At 45.9% G+C, this 24,341-nt stretch overlaps 4 protein-coding genes across 5 annotated transcripts; 3 read left to right on the top strand and 1 right to left on the bottom strand.

Annotated features, from left to right (window-relative positions):
* On the top strand, nt 5,452–8,581 carry LOC8062378 (omega-hydroxypalmitate O-feruloyl transferase). The gene is made up of 3 exons (XM_021455532.1): nt 5,452–5,602; nt 5,697–6,194; nt 7,511–8,581. The coding sequence occupies exons 1-3, from the start codon at nt 5,600–5,602 to the stop codon at nt 8,375–8,377; spliced, it is 1,368 nt and encodes a 455-aa protein (XP_021311207.1). The 5' UTR covers nt 5,452–5,599; the 3' UTR covers nt 8,378–8,581.
* On the bottom strand, nt 10,607–14,313 carry LOC8060975 (tubby-like F-box protein 3). 2 transcript variants are annotated; one of them, XM_002456647.2, is made up of 6 exons: nt 13,881–14,313; nt 13,018–13,083; nt 12,492–12,910; nt 12,269–12,362; nt 11,849–11,981; nt 10,607–11,761 (listed from the first exon to the last, which is right to left on the bottom strand). In XM_002456647.2, exons 3-6 carry the CDS (start codon nt 12,855–12,857, stop codon nt 10,912–10,914), a joined length of 1,443 nt encoding a protein of 480 aa, XP_002456692.1. In that variant the 5' UTR covers nt 12,858–12,910; nt 13,018–13,083; nt 13,881–14,313; the 3' UTR covers nt 10,607–10,911. The 2 variants fall into 2 exon arrangements, with proteins under 2 accessions (XP_002456692.1, XP_021312970.1); XM_021457295.1 differs by lacking the exon at nt 13,881–14,313 and adding an exon at nt 13,737–13,853.
* On the top strand, nt 18,210–20,590 carry LOC8060974 (sm-like protein LSM3B). The gene is made up of 3 exons (XM_002458776.2): nt 18,210–18,498; nt 19,703–19,798; nt 20,231–20,590. Exons 1-3 carry the CDS (start codon nt 18,379–18,381, stop codon nt 20,309–20,311), a joined length of 297 nt encoding a protein of 98 aa, XP_002458821.1. The 5' UTR covers nt 18,210–18,378; the 3' UTR covers nt 20,312–20,590.
* On the top strand, nt 21,217–22,190 carry LOC8060973 (protein BOLA2). Its single transcript, XM_002458775.2, has 3 exons — nt 21,217–21,568; nt 21,650–21,672; nt 21,781–22,190. The coding sequence occupies exons 1-3, from the start codon at nt 21,506–21,508 to the stop codon at nt 21,974–21,976; spliced, it is 282 nt and encodes a 93-aa protein (XP_002458820.1). The 5' UTR covers nt 21,217–21,505; the 3' UTR covers nt 21,977–22,190.

The raw sequence follows: 24,341 nt of genomic DNA, 5'->3' as shown, positions 1-24,341 counted from the left end.
GGAGAGCAACTCCGATAACTTAACTATTCTCGTTGTGCAGACTATTTTAGAAATTTCTATAGCAAAAAATAAACTTTAACATATGTATTATCTAACCTTGTAAAATAGGAAGTTGGCTATCATTTGATTTCCAGTTCCCATATATACTCAACTACAGGTGCTCGCTATCTGACTTTGTAAAATAGCAAGACAGTTGTTAACATCTTCTCGTTTAAGGAGTTTTCTATTTTATAAAATGGCTAAATAAAGAAATTTGGCTAGTAACTTTTAGCCAAATTGTCAGAGTTGCTAAAGACTTCAAAGTTTTCAACTTGTTATAAGGCATCCAGATAGCAAACTCCAAGTAATTTAGTACTTAATCCATTCTAAATTATAAAACATTTGATTTTTTTTAACACCAAATTTGACCATTCATCTTATTTAGAAATTTATGCAAAATATTAATTTTTTTATCATGTCTTGGTTTATTAATAAAAGTCCAATCACTTAAGTTTGACAATTTTGGACGGAGCTAGCACAACACATTGGCTGTAAGCAGAGGTGGAGCTCCCCATTAGGCACACTGGGGCAGCTGCCCCAGCTACCGCCGGTGTGGCTCCCTACCCCCAGCTTCTTCTTCCTAATCTGTTGTGTGTAGCGTTGTTTCTTGACTCTAGCATAAGGACCGAGAGCGAAGGAACGTGCAGTAAGTGAGGGCTGGCCGAGAGACAACTGATAAACATCAACACTCTTATGGGGATTCTAAAACTCCTTTAGTTTTAAATTTATCGTTTATTAGGCACTTAAACTCTCATTATGTGATATGAATAAAAATATACCTACGATCACATGTGTCCGCGCCGGTGTGGCTCCCTACCCCCAGCTTCTTCTTCCTAATCTGTTGTGTGTAGCGTTGTTTCTTGACTCTAGCATAAGGACCGAGAGCGAAGGAACGTGCAGTAAGTGAGGGCTGGCCGAGAGACAACTGATAAACATCAACACTCTTATGGGGATTCTAAAACTCCTTTAGTTTTAAATTTATCGTTTATTAGGCACTTAAACTCTCATTATGTGATATGAATAAAAATATACCTACGATCACATGTGTCCGCGCCTCACCTAAAATTTCGCTTGAGCTCCGCCACTGTGTAAGCGTGGACGGCTCACGCAAAATAACCTCGTTGCCCTTTTTTTTCTCCCTTCTTCCGTGCTATTCTTGTTGCTCCTTCCTGATAATAGAAACTCTAGGCTTTATCTTGGTCCATATTTTTTAATTAGAAGAACATGAGATAATATAATAATTTTTTCATGCTTCCACCAAGTTGGAGGTGCGTATTAGGACACCCGCAACATTAAAAGGTAAGACAACTGCTCTAATAAATTTTAGGGCATGTTTGGTACAGCTTATAACAGATTTATGAGCTGTTGTGAGCTGTTTTTTTTCCAAACACTTATTTTCAAAACAGCTTCATGGATGAAGCTGTTTTTCTTTTCCTCTTACAAAGATATAAGTTGGGATGAAGCTGAAAAAAAAGTAGCTTATTACAGCTCTCTCTCTCTCATTTCTCTCTCAACTATGCATGAAGTAGTTTGTGAAGCTATTTTGCCAAACACTTTTTCCAAAACAGCTCAGCTTCATCTAGAAAGTCACTCATGAAACTATTTTCTAAAAAAACAGCTTTACTAGTGAAGTTGAGTTGTGCCAAACAAACCCTTACTTTTAGCAATAGCTCATAGTATGATTAGACCCATATAACAACCTCATGTAATCTAAAAAAGTATGTTTAAAAAACTAGCTCTTAACCATAGCTAGTTTTGTCTCTTCTATTAAAATATAGAATACGATTTTGAGAGCTAGCTCATGAGTCATTGTTAGAGTTGTCCTTAAAATTTCACAAGTAAGCTTCTTTAATGACAAAGGTGCAAACATGCAACGCTAGAACTGAACCACGCCTCTCTAGCGGCGGCTGACATACTGTTCTATCTCATCGACATAAACCAAACTCTTTGTGGTTTCCACAAGGCTTGTATCAAGTACCATTTGCGCTCCATTTGGAGCGGACTCGTGTGCACATAGTTGCGCCATAGCAATGACGGATCCAGCCATGACAACGATACCTAAGATGAGTGTGTGCTATACTAGATGCCGCATACAGTGCTATAGTATAGTGGTTGACTGGTCACAATATGGGTCAGGGATGTAATTTAAGGCCTATTTAGCAAGGTTCTTCTCCAACCCTGACTCTCTAAAGGAGTCATACCAAAAATTTTTCTACACAAATCGTTTTTTAAGTAAAAAGTAGAGGAGTTGAAGCCATTTTAGAGGAGCCAAAGAGTCCCTCAGAAGGAGCCGTGCCAAACAACTCGTAAGATGTAGCAGAGCTAGATGCATCGAATGGATTGATAGAGAGCCGGACCAACAGGAAGAATTTGGCCTAACAAATTAAGAAGGTACATAACGCTCGACCAGGTAACAAATGACTCTTGGCCCAACAAATTAAGAAGGTACATAACGCTCGACCAGGTAACAAACGACTCTCACGGGAAGAGGATGTGTACAACTTTGTTATTCTTGTCTTGGAGGTGCTGACCTGCAAGCTATCAGCATAGCACATGTAGTCACATCCCATGTCGCGAGAGCTCACAGAAGGAGAAGAGAGAAAAGGGCAAGGACAACATGATGTTTTCACGGGTTTCTACGCTAAATATATGACATGTTACGCCAGCTCAACCAAAATAGCTGAAAATCATGGGTTCTTCTTTCTACAATAGTGTAGGAAACTTTTGGAGAGAGAAATTATCCTGCTCTTTTATGTTTTTTTTCTCTCATCGTGACTCGTGTCCCTAGTTCCCTCACGATTTAGTCTCTATTTATTTATTTCCTTCCGAACCACTTAGAGTTATATATCTATTCTTTTTTACATGTCAATTATTTTTATCCTACAATATATGAATTATATATTATGAAAGTATTTTTATAGTGAATCTAAAAACATAAATCTTATACCATAAATTTATATATACCTAAAGTCGATAGGTGAAAGATGTGCATGCCCAAGATCAAGCACGTTCATGAAAAAATAAAAATGATAATTAGAGATATTAATATTTGACTTATATCAAAGATATGGTATTTAAATAAAAACAGAGGGAGTAAAACCCCAACTTGGTTCCTTTTCATAATCAAGGCCTTGTTTACTTCCACTCCAAAACGTAAAAAATTTCAAGATTTTCTGTCACATCAAATTTCTAGACGTATGTATAGAGTATTAAATATAAACGAAAATAAAAATTAATTGCACAGTTCGGTCAGAATTTACGAGATAAATTTTTTGAGCTTAGTTAGTCCATAGTTGGACAATAATTACCACAAACAAACGAAAGTGCTACAGTGTCGCGAAATTTTTTTCTTCAGGAACTAAACACGGCCCAAACCATGGCACAGGGGCTAGAGCTAGTTTGCACTAGTTTACGCTCAACTAGCTCAAAAGTAGCCAGACAGAAGGGCTGGAGCTAGTTTTTTGTAACTAGACCACCAAAAAAATTATCCCTTCAAAGGAATGATTATTTGGGCTAGTTCTTGTGGGATCCACAGAAATTCTTTCTTTGTTCAACTCATACCGCACGGGATCGAGCTTATCCTCTTGCCTAGCAATCGATCCACCGCCATACCAATTTGTCATATTTATTATTATTCTAACCCTTACATCCGAACGTCTTCAGTTAGAGCTAGTTCAGGGCTAACCTCCAGCCAAGCTAGAGTATCCAAACACGGCCACGCACCTGCTGACCCGCTGGTGTCCGTCAAGGAAACAACTTGCTAGGCCTATAGGAAGCCAGTCATGTACACGAGCACCAGTACGTGCATTCGTCAAGCAACAGGAAGCCAATCGTTTCTTGCATTGCATCTCCCACACGCATGCACTCATGCATCCTAGAGACTTCATGACCATATAGGTCATCAGTTCACACCAATATAATGCACAATGCCGGCCTATGCATGCGCCAGCATCTAATACCCAAGCGGGCCATGCCGCCACAACTTTGCTCTCATCGTCGCGACGAGGCCAGCAATGTCCACCGACACCGAGCCACCGACATGGAGTCACAAATCACAGATTTGCGCTCATGTATGTATCCACTTATCCAGGATATACAATGCAATTATGAGAAGGCAATCAAACATGCCCTTAAGTTTTTCGTCTTCCGACCCTTTCAATCTATAGAATTTTCAATTGTTAGTTGCCTTATATATGGACTTTGTGTTGCCTTTTTATTTAGTGGTCACAGCTAGGAATGGATAGTTTTTTTTTTATTTTGGGGTTATCAGAATACTTTAATAATATGAACTAGTTGATGCTCCGCTTGTTGCTGCCGGATGTTGTACTTAGGAATTTATTAGGACAGATATGTCAAGTAAAGTGAAAGGAACATAAAACCTAGCTATGAATTCATTGAAGAGGATTATATAAATTGTTACTATAGGTTTACACAGCGCATCAATCTATAAGACAAAGTGGCATATGGTGAGTACTCTGTATTATAAATTTTGAATAAAAGAATAAAAATAGGCTTTTTTATCATCATCTTCATATAGATCCAAAATAATTGCTGAGAATACCGGATGTGGAGGAATGGATAAAGAGTAGTAGGCATGTAGGAGCAGACTTAACCGGTGGTGCTTTTATTGACCTATATATGTTTCATTGTTTATCATGGTCAGTTCCCTTCAATCCTGCACATGGAGCTTAAGGGATCTTCTAGGTGCGATAACGTGGAAGAAGAAGAGGGTGAGAATAAGATATATAGAGATGGTTATTTTCTGACCGTCTCCATAAATAAAAAGATCGAGTCCGTCAATTAATTTTGTGAGGCGATCTCGTCTCCCTTAATTGTCCGGCATTTTCCGATGCATTACCATCTCTGTTAATGTTTTAGCACTGCCTCACAATTTTTTTTTGTAATAGTGTATGTGCCTATAAATTATTATTAGGTTTATTGTAATATATTACATTGTTAATAATAATACAACAAAAGCAATAACCTGGTACACTTTTATCGTCCTAGCAGTACGACACAAGCACTAAAAGTGGGAGGATATGAAATTCTTACACCCAAACCTTACAACCCTAGCAGTCCAAGTACGTACTTTTAAAATTTGTCAAATACGTACGGCGGCTGCGTACTCTTCTTAATAGTAATGTACTTACATACTGATTCGAATTACATCATCCACATCAATTATGTTGGTGTATGGTTCGTGTGCCAGGTCTACACGGAACACACGCGATCTTTTCGGTATCTGCTTCTCGGGTTGTTTGGAGGCTGTTGAACAACCGGGCGTGTCAGGTCGTCACAAAGCACCCGAATGGACGGTAGACACTCCCTTTCTGCAGATTCACCTGTACAAAAATCCCAGACACAAACATTGGTAGTTATGCAACCCCTCCAACCCCAACTGTTTTGCATCAGCCTCTCCGACTTTGACTAGTACACTCCACGGCTCCACTGCTATATAAACATCGCCCCCAGATCGACCCATGTATTCAAGTCACAAACCCCACTCTCTTTACTCAAACACAAAATCCTCATACACTCTCTCAGACGCGCATCGTCAACCATGGTGAGTGACGTGCCACATCAGTTTAGCTGCATGCTAACCAAGCATTTGTTGATAACAAGCGTATCTACGACACCATTTCCTTTGCGCGATGCAGGTTGTTGAGATGAAGGAGAACGGCGGCGTGGCGTTGGCGGCGGGCGAGAAGGCGCCGCAGCTGAGCGTGAAGCGCGGCGAGCCGACGCTGGTGGCGCCGGCGGAGGCGACGCCGACGGGCGAGCAGTACTACCTGTCCAACCTGGACCAGAACATCGCGGTGATCGTGCAGACGGTGTACTGCTACAAGCCCTCGCCCACCAGCGCCGACGGCGGCGGCGGCGGCAAGGACGTCGACGTGGCGGCCGCGCTCCGCGACGCGCTGGCGCGCGTGCTGGTGCACTACCACCCGCTGGCGGGGCGGCTGGGGATCAGCCCGGAGATGAAGCTGACCGTGGAGCTCACCGGCGAGGGCGTCGTGTTCGTGGAGGCCGACGCCGCCTGCGACCTCGCCGTCGTTGGCGACCTCACCAAGCCCGACCCCGCCGCGCTCGGCCAGCTCGTCTATTCCGTCCCCGGCGCCAAGCACATCCTCGAGATGCCCCCCATGACCGCGCAGGTATATTAACTGCTTTCTCTTGCACGTTTCCGGTTGGGTGTCCGGCGGCCGAGGTGGCCGACGCGGGTTGCCTTGCCACCAACGAACCGTGCCGTTAATGGCGGCCTGTCTCGGTGGCTGGCTCCGTGCGCCATTTTGGTGAAAAGCTCGCTCATGCACGCGTGGATACAATACATGCACCCGTCCCTGCTATTACTGCCGCCGCGTGCAGCAGCAGCAAAGGAACCATGGAGTTATTGGTTGGAAGTTGACGGGGGATAGGATAGGGAGGGGAAGTTGAAAGATGAATTCAATGAGATGCCGCTTTGGTTCTAGATAGCATAGGAAATTGAAGAACGGAAATGGAAAATGTACTGGTCCACGTCCACCTTGGGAACTGGCCTGGTTTGGAACACGGGCAAGCTCCTCGATTTGTTTCGTGGAATGGTGATAGGGCATTGTCTTGCGAGAAAATGGAACGACTAGATAGAAGCATGCATTTTTTTAGTACTATATAGTTTCCAGAAATAAATTAACCAAGTGCTCACCAGAAAAGAAAACGACAAATTGTTTTCCTCTCTCTTATTTCTTTGTTTGCTTCAAATGAAAACTCCGTTAGGTTTTAATTCATTTTGGTAAAAAAGATATTAAATTTGGTCCATATTTGGGTTCAGTTATTTAAATTTGTTGTGTATTTAGTCAACCGGCCCCAGAAACATGAAACATGGTTAGCGGCCTGTTACCGGGCCCAGAGTGTTCTCTTGACTATAGTGGAAAATAGTACTCCGTACTCCTGTAGTACTCACCTGATCCAGCAACCACAACCTTTCTCTATGTCTACTGTTTGTTCAAAGTTTTTTTTTTGTCGATAATTTTGTTGATTTGAAGGTGGAGTGGTTATGGTCGACACATATAGTCTGTCTTGTTTTTCCAGTTAGACCGAGACAACTCAAGCACTCTGGTTGCCTACAATGACTTGTAATTGTTTTTCTGGTAGTGTCGTTAGATCACCAACCTCTACCTATAAATCAAACCAAATCAAACCACCTTCCATTTTTTGTCTTCTAAAAACCCAAGAACATGAATGAACACAACAAATGTGATTTTCCGACACGGGGGGGGGGGGGGGGGGTTGTTTTCCAATATGAAAGGTAAATTCACACGTGATTTTAGTTCTCGACCAACTCAAGTGACAAAATCACTAATTACTTTGTTCCAATCAAGCATAGAGCTATACGTACATCTTTCCAATTTTTTCCTCAGATTTCCAGTGATATGGAATTACTCATACAATAGTACAAGCAATGTTTTTTTTACCATGGGTTATTGATGTGCAGGTGACGAGGTTCAAGTGTGGGGGCTTCGCGCTTGGTCTGGCCATGAACCACTGCATGTTCGATGGCATCGGCGCCATGGAGTTCGTCAACTCGTGGGCCGAGACGGCGCGCGGCGTCGCTGAGCTCACCGTGCCGCCGTTCCTCGACCGCAGCGTCCTGAAGGCGCGCGACCCGCCCGTGCACACCTTCCCGCACCACGAGTTCGCCGAGATCCCCGACGTCTCCGACACGGCGGCGCTCTACGGCGCGCAGGAGCTGCTGTACCGCTCCTTCTGCTTCGACCCGGACCGGCTGGAGCGCGTCCGCGCGCTGGCGCTTGCCGACGGCGCCCTGGGCCGCTGCACCACCTTCGAGGCGCTGTCGGGGCTCGTGTGGCGCGCGCGCACCAAGGCGCTCGGGCTGGCACCCGAGCAGCGCACCAAGCTGCTGTTCGCCGTGGACGGGCGGCGCCGGTTCTCGCCGCCGCTCCCGCGGGGCTACTTCGGGAACGGCATCGTGCTGACCAACGCCCTGGCCACCGCCGGCGAGCTGCTGTCCGCGCCCGTGTCGCGCGCGGCCGGGCTGGTGCAGGAGGCCGTGCGGATGGTGACCGACGACTACATGCGGTCGGCGGTGGACTACTTCGAGGCGACGCGGGCCCGGCCGTCGCTGGCGTCCACGCTGCTCATCACCACGTGGTCTCGGCTCGAGTTCCACGGCGCCGACTTCGGGTGGGGCGAGCCGGTCATGTCGGGCCCAGTCACGCTGCCGGAGAAGGAGGTCATCCTCTTCCTCGCGCACGGAAAGGAGAGGAAGAGCATCAACGTGCTGCTCGGCCTGCCGGCCACCGCGATGGACGCCTTCCAAGAGCTCATGGACGAGATATGACGGACATGGATGGGTTGCTATACATACATATATGATGCTGCTTTTATTCTTGAACTGCTCTGAATTATAGTACTACCGTGTTAATATTCGTTCTATGTTGATGTTTTAAGTTTATTGGGCATATGAGAATTTGTTATCGATTGCAATGGTTCTAAGATGGTTCACGCTTAATGGAAAATACTCTAGTAAAGTTTGTTCCTTTTATTATTGTTGTTGAGAACAGGTTCCCTTCATTATTGGAGAGTAAGTTTAGTACTACTAAACTAAGAGAAAATTCAGTATGGTTTGTTAGCATTAAGAGTAAATTTGGTATAAATTATTGGAGATAATCTTAAGGACATCACTTCTGTGCATACATCTCGTGCACACGCTAAGGAAACCAAACTGCGTCTCCATCGCCAGCAGACCAAAACTCCAGGCCAAATACCCCACGCTGGGCCGTGGACAACATCGCGGCCATGGCCATTTCAGATGTGGCCCATAAGCAACATAGTACAGTACTGTATTTGGTTAGCACGATGCAAGAATTCAGTCCGGATTCGAAAACATGTGAAGGGTAGCAGTTAAAACGTTGTACGCAAATGCTACGTTCGGGTTATAGTTTCACTGGTCAATCTGAACCATCCGTACATGCATGACTCGATGGTCGTGGTTGCATGCAGTTTGTGTTCAGTACAAGAACGTCTCAAACAGGCACTTTAAACAGCCAGTTACCACGCTTTGATCTGTCCACTTTCTTACAGCCAAAATCCCGCTGGGCAACTCGATCTGCTGCCTACCATTTTACTATGCCAAGGTAGAGCCATGTACCTTGCGTCCTTGTCGGCTTTAGCTAACACCTAACAGGGCAACAAACAACACGTAGCGCCCTGTTTGGTGGGACTCCGATCCCCTCCCATCCATGCTTAGGCCTTGTTTACTTCCCAGAAAATTTTGCAAAATTTTTCTCATTCCCCGTCACATTGAATCTTTAGACGTATGCATGGAGTATTAAATATAGACGAAAATAAAAACTAATTGCACAGTTTGGTCGAAATTGACGAGACGAATCTTTTGAGCCTAGTTAGTCCATGATTGGACAATATTTGTCAAATACAAACGAAAATGCTACAGTGTCCATTTCCCAAAAATTTTCGGAACTAAACAAGGCCTTACCTGAACCTGAATATGCACGAAATATCCTACTCCACTGTCCACGTCTCACACGCGCCACGCCAGCGAAGCGTGCACGGCTGAAAACCCACAGCTCCATGTCCGCACTAGACCACACGTAGTAATGCACACGCCAGGCGCTATCACGCGTTGATGCATCATCAGTGAACGGGTCGCGCCGGACCGCGACTGGCACACGTCGCCCGACGATCGAGTGGAAGACCGACCGCTCGCTCGCCTTGCCTGCCACTGCCACACCAGCAGCTACCGCACATCGAACGAGCGCGAGAGTGGAACGGGACATCAGCTCGCGCCGCGCGCGCGCGCACGCACGCACGCTGCCGTCGTTGCGACGTAGATGGCGGCGCGAGCCGACGCCATGGCTGATGGTGGAGCACCCAGCACAGCACTACGAGCGAGAGCTATAGCTGGCTAGCTAGCTGCTCGTAGACTAGGCAGCGATACACAATTATTTCTCTGAAGAAAGGTGGCGAAATGAATATGTTTGTGCGCGGGCGCTGCGGAACGCGGATCTCGCGTTCTTCTGTGGTGCGTTCCAGGTCGGAGCAAATATTCCGCTCGCCGTGTCGCGCTCATGGGTCCAGGTGACCTTTCGCTTTCGGTCTCTTCTCTTTTTTTTTCTCCTCTCGCCATGCTGCTTCTCAGCTGTGCCGGCGTCTTCCCCCCGAAACAACTCCAAACAAAAGACAGGGCCACACCGAAAGAACCCGGCTTTATTCGGGCCGAAAAGGCGGGATGGCAGGCAGGTTCATGTGAGATGATGCTCGTGCTCCCGTGTCACACACAGCTACTGCTCCCCCGTCTGAATCTAATGCGCAACGCTGTGAGGGATACGCATACGCTTGTAGCCTTGTAGGTAATGCAAGCAATGATGATTATGCATAGGCGTGCTCATAACCACTGATAAAAGGATGGGTGGACGGGGTTTGGCACTTGGCGAACCCTTTTGAGGTGAGACAAAGCCGTAAAGCCCTCTCGCTCACTTCTCAAGACACAAGGACGGAAGACAAGATGCAGTGAACTTTTAACAGTAACCAATCCAGAGACGAGCAAAAATGCACACCGTACCAAGCTTTACTTGCTGCCCTTTTCTGAAATCATACAAGCCCAATCACGAATGGGAGCTTTCTTTCACGCGGCAATGCCACTGCAAGTATATTACAGATCTGGTAACATGTGGTCCAAATGCAACTTGTAATCACTTTACGAGAGGGGCCAACAACACATGCGTCCACCATATATGACCACTTCATGGCTACAGCAAGCACAATTACAACCAAGATAACACGAGAGTCAAATGGAAAGAGGTACACTAAAGGCCTAATGCCGGCAACCTGTTGTCTTTTACCTTTGCTCTCCATTTATTCACAGGCCAGTTTTGTATCGAAGCTGCTCAGACAAATGGCAAATGCCTGGAAAGCCGAGAGAGGGTAGCGATAGTCCATTGTGAACATATCCCTTGCCACTTTTCCAAACTGCAGAATCACCTTGTCTGGATCTGATGGAGCAGGCTGGGAGGGGGTTGGAGCACCTGCAGGTGGCGGGGTTGTCGCGGCAATCAGCTGGAAGTTCTTCACCGAGGCAATTGTCACACGGCCCCGGAAGTTGAGGCACCAGCACTGCAGCTGTTCATGCCACCTAGGCGGCTTATTGCGAAGCACCAATGGCCTCTCCTTGGTTTCACTCTCCTCATCGTTGTCCAATCTGCCTTCAGCAATGCCCGAGAAGCGAGCACTGCTGCCAGGAATGCCCGTGAAGCGAGCACTGCTGCCAGGAATGCCCGTGAAGCGAGCGCTGCTGCCACCAATATCAGAGAAGCGAGCGCTATTGAAATCCATGGATGAGTCCATGATGGACTTGGACAATGAGGTGGTGCTACGGAAGGACTGCGAGAAGGAAGCTGTGCTGCGGAATGAATCCTCCAGAGCTCGAGGTACAATCTGCTCTGGCTGTCCAGGCACAATGCCACCTGGCTCCACTGATGAGGCGGGTATGGAGTGCATGATGCAACGCATCCGCCTAGGACCTCTCGTGCCAAGGACATTCAGCTCATACGACACCTGAGCGATGTTGTAACTAACAGAAGGCAACTTTGGAGAGACTTTTGTGGAGTTGAACCTTCTGCTGGTCCTTCCGGAAGGAGGAACTACAGCCCCATTATAGGGTGGTTGTGTATCATAAATTAAAAATCTTGTGCCAAGGAAATTCGACCTGAAAATTGGCAATGCTATGCTTATTGTTAAACAGTCAAACACACACAAAAAAAACTAGTATATCTATCACAAACATATTGTTTACCTTATTTTTCCAATGTAGGTTCTGCTTGATCTTGAGATGTTGCCAGAATCCATTGATATAGTGTACTCTGTGCATGTGGTTTTCCGGTGTCTTTTAGCCGACAAGAGGAATTTCCCACTTTCTGAAGTAACAACTGTGCACAGAAGAAATAAAATGAGTCAACAAATTTGATAAGGTGAAATATGATAAACAGTCCATAGATCATTTAACTACAAATATTCTCATGAAGGTGAGATTAGAACACCACACAATGTAAGAACTGATGGAGAGGTTTACAGGATATGAGATGTAATTGTGAATCAAGTGCTCAAACAAGAGAAACATATCTAACTAATAATAATCCCATATGCTCCATAAAACAAGATAAACCTTAGAAGCGTTGCTATTGAATCTTGAAAGTGTGCAAAGCATGTGACATACCATTGCTAAGGCACAGGTAGAGATAGTAAGTGGATTTTGATTTATTCCTCTTTATAAAACACTGAATCATTGTATTTCCATCTCGAGGGCCAGGCTGCCAAAGAAACAAACAATGTATCAAGGACAAGAAAGATATTCTGAGCTCAAGGTTTGGAGCTAATTGTCAACAGCATTTGGTTTAAGATTGCTCTAGCCGAAGGAGGTTGATTCTTCTCCCCCTTACCTGTTTTAGAGACACAGGGAAGGTGAGCTTCCCACATAACTCCGGGCTCAACACAATCTCTTTACACATCTCCCTCCATGTCCTACAAACAGCTGCAAAACAAACAACATGCTTCCGTGCTGGCCAGGTGCTCTCATCAGCCTCCAGCCTCCGTATGATATCACGGATGAGTTCAGGAGGTAGATTCGCCCAGCGGCTTTCACGAATTATGGAAGGTGAGTCATCGAGCTCATGCAATGAGCTCTGGGTCTTCCCTTTGTGATGCCCAGTAAGGCCATAGATGCTTGCGAGGGTCACCTCAAAGCTTCTTCTCGACAAGCTGCCGAAACCATCCCTAACATCACGGACTATGCTACGAAAAGACATCTACGGTCACCAATTCCAGATTGCAAGGCATACAAAATCCAGGAGACTATGGCCTGAAAATGAAAAAGAAATAAAGGTTACAAACTACTACACTAGGTTTTTAGGAATTTGACTTGATAGAATCATAGAAGATGAATAAGGAATAGGTAACTTGAGGTACCTCCTTTGAAATGTCAACAGCAGTAGGAAGTGCATATGCAAAAGAAAGAGCCGCTACAAGCTGCCCCTGCAAAAGAAAAAAAAAAGAATTAATGAGAGAATGTTTAACATGGATGGAATTGACTGGCATATGGTCGCATCATCACAACTTTTAGTTGATTAAACATAGACATCATAACTACCGGGCATAGCCAAACAAGAAACTAAATCAGATTCCAAATCCATCATTGGTCGGGATGCAAGCAGAGACCTTTGACTTGACTCCATACCCTATGTTAGGTCCGGAGCATCACTTTGAACCGAAGAAATATGGGATTTAATAAGCTAAACAAACATGGGCACATATGAGTGCCTAATTCCCATGGGAGGTTCTGGACATAGTAGCAGCAGAACCATATTAAACACAGTGGTTGATTGACATACCATTTCGCCGAGGAAATACCGGCGTGTACAGAACCAACGGTACAAGCGTACAAGCTACGACTCTATTTCGGGAGATGTTTAGCTTATACTTCGGGTATGCGAGCTGGTATAAATTTGGACACGAACTACGCGCGGTAAAAGCGTAGAAATCGGAAGGTTTGGCTCGTCCACAGCGCAATGTAACCAGCGAAGCAAGACTCAGAAGTAGTAATAAATAAAAGGCTTAGAAGTCCAGATTCCTCCCAGAAATCTGCCCTGCACAACACTGCATCCAGCGAATCAGAGCATGCGACCTACCGATCTGGCCAGGAACGCCCCCGCCTTCACCACAGCTTCACTCGCCACACACACTGACCGACCAGACAAACCCTCCGAAACCTACGAACATCGAAACCAAACCAAAAACCACTCACCACCACCCCTTGTGTGACGGGAACTTACATTCGTGAAAGCCGACGCCGCCTCGCCGGGCCACCGGTGACACGCGGGCCTCAGATCACCGCACGGACCACGAGCTCGGCGCGTCCCTCGCGCTGTCCTCCACGGCCACCGCGGCGCGCGCAGGCACGCGCGCAGCTGAAGGGGAGCGGCGAGCGGGAGCTGCAGCTGGAGGCGAGGAGAGGGGAGGAAGAGAAGGAATGAGACGGACAGGGGACCGGGGGGGCGCTGGGTTTGTTTATCCACCCGGCCCCCGGCGGTGGTGGGGCGGGGCCGGGGTGGGTTGACCGCACCTTTCCGTTCCGTCGCGGGGGGCGGCCTCGTAACGGCGTTTGGGATGGACCGGGGACCGGGAGGGGGGTGGGGGGTCAGGTGGCACTGTGGCAGCACCGGGCAGCGGCTACTTGCCTTGCCCCGGCGCTCACGCCATGAAAAGCGGGGCTTGCACTGCTCCTGCTTGTTTTATATATATTTTTTTGCAGTGCCTTTGTGCTTTGCTGCCCCGCGCGCCCCACACGCGGCACGGCGGTGGGCCTGCAGTGGTGGTGGCCTCTGGTGGGGGTGGGTGGGCCGGTGCTCGGTGGGGGGCGAGTCCGTGCACCGTGCAGGTGCAGCAGCCCTGCACCGTTGAGCGAACAGAGGGAGTACATCCAGTTCACGTACCGTGATCTGATCGATCCTCGTCTGATAGCTTGTGCTCAACTCTTGTTTGTACGATCTGAATCACTCGGTAGTACTCCACTTGGAGTAGTTTTGGAACAGTAACATTTTCCCTTCCTCTTTCTTTTTCTTTTTTTTTTGCCACGCGGTAGAACAAGCCAGTGGCCGCAACCGGTCAAACCGTATGATGACATGATACGGCAGCTGCACATGAGATCCTCAGAAGCAGCTCGCTCAACCCAAGGGAGAATCGTTGGCAATCGATTGTTCTATCATCGCGCTACCGTAGTAGACTGGGACACTGGATGGAGCTTGTCCTTTGACCGGTGGCCACAGTGACAGTGCGCACACTCTCTGGGTCCGGGTGCACAGTGGGTGGAGCGATTCTACTCCAGAAAAAAAGAATTCGGCGAGATACAATACAATGGCACTCTCAAACGTGCGCTCAAAGTTGCGAAAACGGCGAGTACAGTACCTACGTGTGTATGCTTCCATTTGTAGCGTCCCATCAACCAAACTTTCTCGTGCAGTTTCTTAGGGTTTGGTTGTTTCCTAGGGTTTGGTTGGCTCAGACCTGCGAGTAGTCGCTGTACAAGTTCCCGCTGCTGACTTGACTCTAGAACAGCAGCAACTCTCGATCTCGGTGGGTTCAGGTCGGAGATGAGCTCGCCGTTTTCCGGCAGAGTCCACTCCTCTAGTTCACTCCGGAAACGCGTACTAGACCAGGGTGCGTTTTTACCCGGACACGAAGAGGCCAGGGTGAATTTTCCTGCCGTGCACACCAGCACAGGGGTGTGAGCACGCAAAGGGTCCGAAAACACAGCGAAAAAGAGGCTGCTCCTGAACGCGGGGTCTGAAAGAAAGGAAGCCTTGGAGAGAATCGAACCCGTGGACGGCTTTTCACTTTCCAGCGGTGAAGGAGAGGCCGTGACAGTAAGGAAGGAAGGCATAGGTACCTTCCGGCGCTACAGAGACGCGCTACTCGTAGGGTGGTTGTGTCTGTGCAGTTCGGTTCGTTACGGTGACGCATACGGGCGGCTTGGCTTCACGGCCCCGCGCCGTCTGGTGTGTGTTCGGTGGGAGCGGGCACGGCTCCGTCCGTCCGTCCGCTGTCGTCGCCGTCGCGGGCGTGAGAGCTACTAGAGCTCGTGGCTGGTTTGCCTGGCCGAGAAGGTTCCAGTTCCAGCGATCGGCAGATCGGGACGTCACCGCACACAGGCGTGCAGCACAGCACACAGCAGCAGCGGACCAGCGGCTCGGGCGGCATCTGACGCCAGCGAGTCGTGATCAATGGAGCGTCCAAGCGCCACCGAGTGGCAGGACGGCGTTCCTTCGGAATCCATACCAGTTTTGCACGAAACGGGTGATCAAATTAGGCATCCTATAAAATCCACCTGTTGCCTTAATCTACTTTGGTGAGATAGCCAAGTATCTTGCGAATTTGAAAGATATAAGGGTTTTATCGGGTGGCCCCAGGATACATTCCTATTCTATATATTGCACATGTAGAGGTTAGATATATTTTTTTTTTTGCGAACGAGAGGTTAGATATATAAGCTGCTGCGCTGCAGCCAAAAGACGACGACGGTTTCAAAATAAATCATGGCAGGGTGGCAAGTTCGTACGACATCACTAGTCGAGATTATTCAGAGGTTATAGCGCTGTACTGAATCTGAATGCCCGTTCCAACTCTTGAAACAATCCTGTGTCGTCTTGCACACAAGCATTTGTCAAATATATAGATATAGACGTACCAATAGAGGCTGAAATCATCGGCGTTATCGTTCCAACCACTACATAATCTAAACAAATCCGGCTGCTGGCCTCAGCATATAACTAAACCCAGCCGATGCATGAATCATGCATAGGCCAAAAGGGATAAAAGATAATGCTGCATGCGTACTAGTCCACTGTCCACGCATTTGTCTGCTATCGTCAGATGGAACAAGGAACTCGATCAAAACGCCATTATTAGCAGTTTCATCGTCTCAGCTCTGCTAGCCCCTAATCCTATCTGCAACTTGCTTCTTGGTTCTTGCCCTGAAAGACGATGATATGTGTGCTTGAACGACCGACTGCTCTGCAGCCAGGGCTTTCGCTGGGCTCTCTCGTCTCGTCTCGTCCAATCCTCCAGCTCATGTGGCCGCATGCTGACAGACCGAAAGATGGGTGCTTTGGTTTCATGCTGCTGTATTCTTTACCCAGCTCCCCTCCTTTTCAGCGAAACGTTTGCGTCACCGGGAAAAATAAAAGCTGGGGTTGATGCTACCGATGCTTCTTTTCATTCAACGGCAGCATCAAGAAATGAGAGCAGTACTCCTAGTACGTGAGCACCAGTGACCTGATCGATCGAGTGGTAAACGTTCAAACAGCGGCAGGGGCACAGGGCACTGGGGGCCAGCATGATAGTGCCTAGACATTTCTCGGGAGCGAGACCATAAAGCTGTATGGACTTTTGTGAGGAGGGAACAAACAAAGTCGTAAATACGGCACGCGTACATGAAAATGTCAACAGGGGTGTACAGATACTTATCACGTACAATCCAGCTGGGCACAACTTTTGCCGTCCAGGGGTTGTTTATTTTGACATCAAATAAGATAACATCTGCTTTTTTCAGCGTATATATAATAAGATGTGTGTCTGGATGTAAACGTCAGATGCCGTTCAGTCTAACAAGTTCCATATGCTTAAAAAACGCCAGTGGAACATCAGCGAAAGCGGTAGCTCGGATTAAAATTCCTGCATCGATCGAATGCTAGGGTCCGTGGGGAAAAGTACAAAGGGGAGGCGTTACGGAGAGGGCGACAAGAGGGTGCGATCTGGATGCTGCCCTCGGCTCTAACTGCCTGTCATCGAACTGTTCCACTATCGTGAGCTCCTGCGACGCATTTTCGTCAGACGTTGCTGATATGTTAGGTGCTGCTGGATTCTTTGAGAAATAGAGCAGAGCAGGGGACCTCCAAGAGGAGCATGTGTTTAAATAGATATCCATTGTTTGCATTAGTAACTCAGGGGTACGTAACAACGTGATGTGTTTGATGAAACGATGAAGGGATCCGTTCTCTTATGTGAATGTTGATTTATTTTATTCAAAAAGGGTTCTAGCTTGAAGTTTTTGGTTTTTTTTAAAGATACTGTTTTGTTCCTCATGGAATGCAAAATGCAAAATGTCAACTACTTTAGAATGATAAAATACAAAATGCCAAAAATTTTAGAGTTATGTTTAGTTCTATCCAAAATGCAGAATTTATTTTCTTCATTATGTCCTCTTGAGGCTCTTGGGCTTTTTTTGGCATATTAAGGTCAAAATCTAAAATGGAGAATGACAACTATTTTGACAAAAAAAATACGTAGTGTTTAGTTCTATTATGTAAAATAATGGATCAAAACCTACAATTATTTTTAGATGAAAGGGGAACTATAAACATCCAGGTTTCATCCTTTTCAGAAGCTGAAAAACTCGAAGAAATTCATGACCATTTTGGCCCTTGATGCACCAAAAGGAAATGCAGACAAGAAAGGGCCTACAAACTCGACGAAGGCTCAACTTCTGATAAGAAAGGGCCCATGACTGAGCACCTATTTCTCATTAGAGGTCTGGCCCATCTAGAGAATATGGGCTTCTAGTAAAGCCCATAAGGCCCTTTGGCCCTTGTGAGCAAAGATGCTTTACCGCAGCACAGAGATGTCCGGGCGGGCGCCGCAAAACGCAAGCACATCCGTCGCCGAAGCCAGTGCGAGTCGAGTGTGCGACCCAGGGTTCGATTCGTTGGGTAGCTAGGGTTTAGAGGTTTCTGGGCGCGGAGCGGCAGGAGGTAGGCGGTGTACGAGGCGGCGGCGATGGCTGCGGCGGAGGAGGAAATCGCGGTGAAGGAGCCGCTGGATCTGATACGGCTCAGCCTCGACGAGCGCATCTACGTCAAGCTCCGATCCGACCGCGAGCTCCGCGGCAAGCTCCATGTAATTAACCCGTCTGCTTCTCTTTGGACCTTTTGCTGTATTTTTGCCCTGTGCTTGTGGTTAGTTTGCTGTAGAGAAGATTAGCTAGTTGTAGCGTCGGGCTGGTGCGTCCATCCGCCCGTGAGTATGGAACTACGGATTTAAGGGAATTATGGACTGGATGATAAGCTTCTATGCTGCTAATTCCTCACTGTTTTGTGATTAAATTGTATATTCACTTCATGTGATGCTAAATCTGTCAAAACTAAATGGGCGGGTTCACTTAATGTAACAATTCTGACGAAATTTGGAGCACACTCGGGAGGTTGAATATGTTACTCTGTGATAGTAACATTCATGACTTTGAAACCATTGATATGGATTGATATATTCGATTTGGATTGATATATTGATAACAGGGCAACAGACATTTTTGTGTAAGAACTCACGTGGAATTAGAGAAGGTGGAACGAGTAGAAGGTCCTTGGGACCTAAGCCAAGAATGGTTCCCTCTGTTTAGAAGAATGTCACTCTAATGCTCAAACAGTTTTCTCCCTCCTTGTAAGCTGTTTTCTGAAGGCTTAGTTGTTTTTTACTTTGTTTCCATCCATGATGAAGGGAACTGTGGCATTTGTCCTTTATTAACTCAGCCACTGAGCTGTTGAACATGTAGAAGATCCTCGATGCATATGCAATGGATTGTTCCCTAAAGTCATCTTAATGCCCAAATAATTTTTCTGCCCCAGCTGTACACCATTTTCTGAATTCTGTTATTTCGGCTTAGCTGTCTGAGATTATTTTATTTGTGATGAAGGTTACTGGGGCATCAATCCTTTCATTCTAATTTCTAAACATAAATATCTTGGTAACATAACTTGTGGGTCATTTTATCATGTAACATGGTATATAGATGGAACATAGCATTAGCATTCCTTGCTTTTGATGAATAACAATTATGGATGCTGGACATTTTGTATTTTTAAGATACCCTTTCAGGGCTTGCATTTATTATCTGGTGATTTGTTGTGAACCTTTCTGCTGCATGCTCCCCTGCTGTGGCTTGCTTTCAGTTGCATTTTCATGATTCTCCCATCTTTCCTATGAGTTTGTTAATTCTTTTTTGTCTGCTGAGATCTATCTTGTATTATGTGTGGCATGCTGGGGTAATTGTTGGTTGTTGCTGACATGTCCTCCCCCCCCCCCCCCCCCCCCCTCTTTTATGCAGGCGTATGATCAACATTTAAACATGATACTTGGTGATGTGGAAGAGGTCGTGACAACTGTTGAGATAGATGATGAAACATATGAAGAAATTGTGCGCGTAAGTTCATTTGCTTTTCTCCCTTAATTCCTGATAAATGTTCAGTAAGTCAATTAGTCGAAAACTGTTGGATGCCAGGTTATCATTTTCATCGTCCTTCAGACTTTGTGGGTTATGTTAGATATTCATTAAGGATAGTGACTATTAAGGAAACCTCAAATAATGAGTTAACGACTTAGGTGTATAGTGCATGCTATTACATCCTTAAACTCATCTCTTTGTGGAGTTTCAATGTGTTTATAGTGAGATGGGCATCCGTTAAAGACATTAGAGCATAAAGCTATCTGAGACTTTTAGATTGCTTAGATTATGGTTCCGACTCTGATATAAGACAGAATGATTCCATACTCTTTAAGTGACTTATTACCTACTCTTAATCTTTGAAATGTGTATTATGATATACACTAACTATTTGCTGGATAATCTTTGCAGACCACAAAACGCACTATCCCCTTCCTTTTTGTCCGAGGTGATGGTGTCATATTGGTTTCTCCACCCCTTCGAACGGCATGAAGTTTGAAGTTAGGTCATGCTGGTTGTCAACTATGACTGGTGTATTTGGCCACTTGATGGCGTTGCATGGAGTGTATGCTACGGGCCTAGCTGCTACATTTTTCTGATGGGCTGTAGGTTTAACAAGTGATACAATCGTGTAAACAACTGGTTGTGCTTGGATTATCTGTCGAATCTCTTGTGGTGGTTCTCAGTCAAGTTAACTCCCAATTATACTTGTTGCAAATATTTGTAGTCGGTATTGCAACTTTGCAAGTAACGCATCATTTTCTTTCTGAATGCCTTATCTTCCAGCCGGTGAAATACGGGAACAAATGTCCTGGAGGACTGGTGCATTTTGAAGTGAGTGCTCCGAGCCGGCATTAGGCTCATGAACGTTCTTGCCGTACTTGGATGTGTAGTAGAGGAGTAGGTCTCATGAAGCGGTGCTTGGATGAGTGGTAGAGGAGTAGCAGGTGGTGCTGTTCTGTCCTGTTTTGAGCAAAGCTACCTTTGTTTCTTGCCGTCCTTTTAGCTTGGGTGGTGCACTTCTGTACTTTCATTGAGTTTGCTAAACTATACTTTTTATGTCAGTCAATAGTGTTTTTCTTTTTATAGTAAATCAGCGAGTGAAGTCAGCCAGTAGTGTTTTTCTCTCACAGTAAATCAGCGAGCGAATAGGCTGTTAATTTGTCAACGAGTTTGGCTTGCTTCCTGAAGGTGTCCTGACGCAATGCAACGGACAGGAGCATTGTCCATGGAACTCTAATTTTTTTTTAAAAAAAAGAAATGTCTGGTCTTCAACTGATAGCTTAGCTGATGTCGGAGAAATGTGGTTGAAACCAATAGCAATAGCAATACTGTGGTTCCACGGACAGGACGTTAATTAAAAAATCAATACCAGTAGCAAAACTGTGGTTGAAACGAAACGGAAAATTGTGAAAAATCCTGAAACCCGAAACATCAGCTAGTTGGACTTCTCATCTTCACGACTGTTTCGAATTCATAAAATTTCCCAACCATAGATATCTTCCAATTATTCGATTCCCAAGCCACCAGGGCTCTGGAGGAACAACAGAATCCGGCAACTCTCTGCTCAGCCAGAATAGAGAATACCGAAGAAAAGAGGCCTCGCTACTGCCGTCCGTCGCTCCACCTGAACACGGACGTCCCCTGAACACACCGGCGAACGGGCGAAGAGAAGGCGAAGAAGCGATGGGCGTCACCAAGGAGGACGTCGAGGCGGCCATCACCTCCGCTCTCAGCCCTTCCAATCTCGTAAGCCTCTTGTCGCTCTAAACCCCTCCCGCTAATCCATCGATCTCCATTATAAACCCTAACTGTACCGTGCCTCTGCAGGTGGTCACGGACACATCCGGAGGGTAAGCTCGCTCCCAATGCTTAAACTTATTATTTTTTTCATTTGGTTGTTGCTTGACCATCAAAGAGCGGATCTTTGTTGCGTTGTTGATTGATTCGTCGGTGCGAAGGTGTGGTGCGAGCTACGAGATCGAGGTGGTCTCGGAGAAGTTCGAGGGGAAGCGGCTGCTGGAGAGGCACCGGATGGTGAACACCGCGCTGGCGCCTCACATGGCGGAGATCCACGCCGTCTCCATCAAGAAGGCGCTCACCCCGGCGCAGGCCCAGCCCCAGCCGGAGCCCGCCGCCGATAAGCCCCAGGCCTAAGTGCTTAATTAAAACCCCCCAAAACGGTTTGATCACATATGCTGATGCAGCATTAGTCCCTGAGTCAAGCTATGCATAACGCATCTGTGTAATATGTGGTATGTGCTACATTGACTGTCTGCTTGAATAATGTGGCGGATGAAATTTCTAAATTGCAGGATGTTATCCTTGACTCATTAGAAACTTCTGCACTATGCATTTAACTTCTCACTTCTGTGTTGCTCTGGGTGCTTCTGCCCAGATTGTCTGCTTTAGAGCCGAGACTGTGTTGCAGCAATGTTGTTAATGTTCCGCGAGGATGTTTTTTTCAGTCCTCAGAATTGTGATATTTGATTGTAGGGGTTAATTCTTTAACCTTGTGGGTTACTGTAGTCATCTGGTCGCATCATGGTCCGTAGTGGGGAGTGGGGTGTGATGACTACATCTTTTACATATCATTTTCTTTTCCTGATTCATGATGCCACAATCAAGATGAATGTGTTATCCTTGCTGATATAAAACTGGATACAAGTATTTAGTGCTGGAACTGCAATAGTTTACAGTTTAAGCTGAGAAAATAATTTATATAACTATGCTTACAGTTTAGTGCTGGAATTGCAATAGTTTACAGTTTAAGCTGCGAAAATAATTTATACAGCTATGTTTAATCTAAAAAAAAAGCTTCTATGTTATATCGTGTTTGTAGCATTGCATTGAATTATAGTACCTGATGATTATCTTTTAGTGCATATGGGGGTGCTGGAGTTCTCGTGGAGTAACCGAATAGTGGTGTTAGAATTTCTTTTTGTCATAAACATTCCAGTGTGTTTGTGCACGTTTGCATGGACACATGAACAGCAGCACATTGATCGCGGCACCATAGCTCACTTCTATTTGCAAGTGTTGCTAGCATCTTTGAATACACACAGTTTTGTCTGAACGCGATAGAAATGTGGACTAGCATGCCTTGCTTGTATTGATATACTTGGAGACCATACTTTGAAGACAGGACCTTCTGAGTTCTGAGCGACTACTTCCGCCTATGGTCCCTAATTGCTGATAGTGATTTCTCGGCTGACGATCTGGAGGAAGACATGATCATTTGGACCCTGGAACCTTCAGGTGAGTACACGGCAAGATCAGCTTATGCAGTACAGTTTGGCAGACAACATCGACCAGATTTTCTGGCTACGATTTGGAAACCATTGGCTCCCTCATGTTGCAAGTTCTTCTTGTGACTACTGTTGCAGAGTTTGGACAGGGTGCTGCTTGTTGATCAGAGAATGGGTGAACGACTACTTCTTCCATCTCTGTGAAAGAAGCTTAGAAGCGGCACGCCTTCTCATCTTGGAAGTTGGAATGCTTCTCCAGATGTGTTTGGAAGCGAATCAGTGTTTGGAACAGCTCACCAAACCTGAACCTTGAGTTGTGGTGCGGTGGTGCCTACAACATAACCTGTAGTTCTGGACATCTGGACCTTGTGGAAACAGAGGAATGAGAATTTTCGATCGCAAGGAAAAGTCAGTGCACTCAATCTGATTTAAAATCCTCGATGAGCATCCTTTTGGTCAACTTCTGGTAGATATGCATAGAACGAATAATCTCTAATATCTGCTTTCCTACACCTTACTGGCAGTCTGCGTACACTACTTTTCTCTTATATTAATATATAAGACGGATAACAACCGGATCTTTCAGGAAAAAAAGAACACTGAAGACATGATATTATTCAGCTAAACTATGTAGTAATCTATTGAGTACTCTAATCTATTTAAATACATAGATGAAAGTATATTATCACCTGTCGTTATGTTACACTGTGGAAGCTTTCAGCCAAAAAGGACCCATAAACTGTCGTTCTGTCAATTTATTTCATTGCTTCTGAACTAAATTTGTGAATGAAGTCCTGATTTGGAAGCTAGAAGCCTTGTTTAGTTCGCAAAATTTTTCTAGATTTCTCGTCACATCGAATCTTTGGCTGCATGCATGGAGCATTAAATATAGACGAAAATAAAAACTAACTGTACAGTTTATCTGTAATTTGTGAGATCAATCTTTTAAATCTAGTTACTCTGTGATTAGATAATGTTTGTCAAATAAAAACGAAATGCTACGGTAGGCAAAAACTAACTGCGCAGAGTTTCGTACTGGCGGTGCATTCAGACACCTGGACCTGAATGGTGGCCATCGCGCGTTCGCGACAATACAAACCCTCTGGTTTTTCTTTCAGCACCCGAGGAGAACATTTTGAAGTAGCACTGCTAGTGTCCCCCGTGTAGAAGCATCGACGCCGCGCCGCGGTGGCTGCAAGGCCAATGTGTAAGCAGCGTCTCGTACCTGAGTGCTCGAAGTTTCGGCCGTGACGACTGACGAGGCGACTGGAGAA

The sequence above is a fragment of the Sorghum bicolor genome, chromosome 3 (assembly GCF_000003195.3).
Source record: "Sorghum bicolor cultivar BTx623 chromosome 3, Sorghum_bicolor_NCBIv3, whole genome shotgun sequence".
NCBI lineage: Eukaryota > Viridiplantae > Streptophyta > Magnoliopsida > Poales > Poaceae > Sorghum > Sorghum bicolor.
The sequence above is the reverse complement of the archived record's forward strand: the minus strand, read 5'-3'. Positions and strand labels throughout refer to the sequence as shown.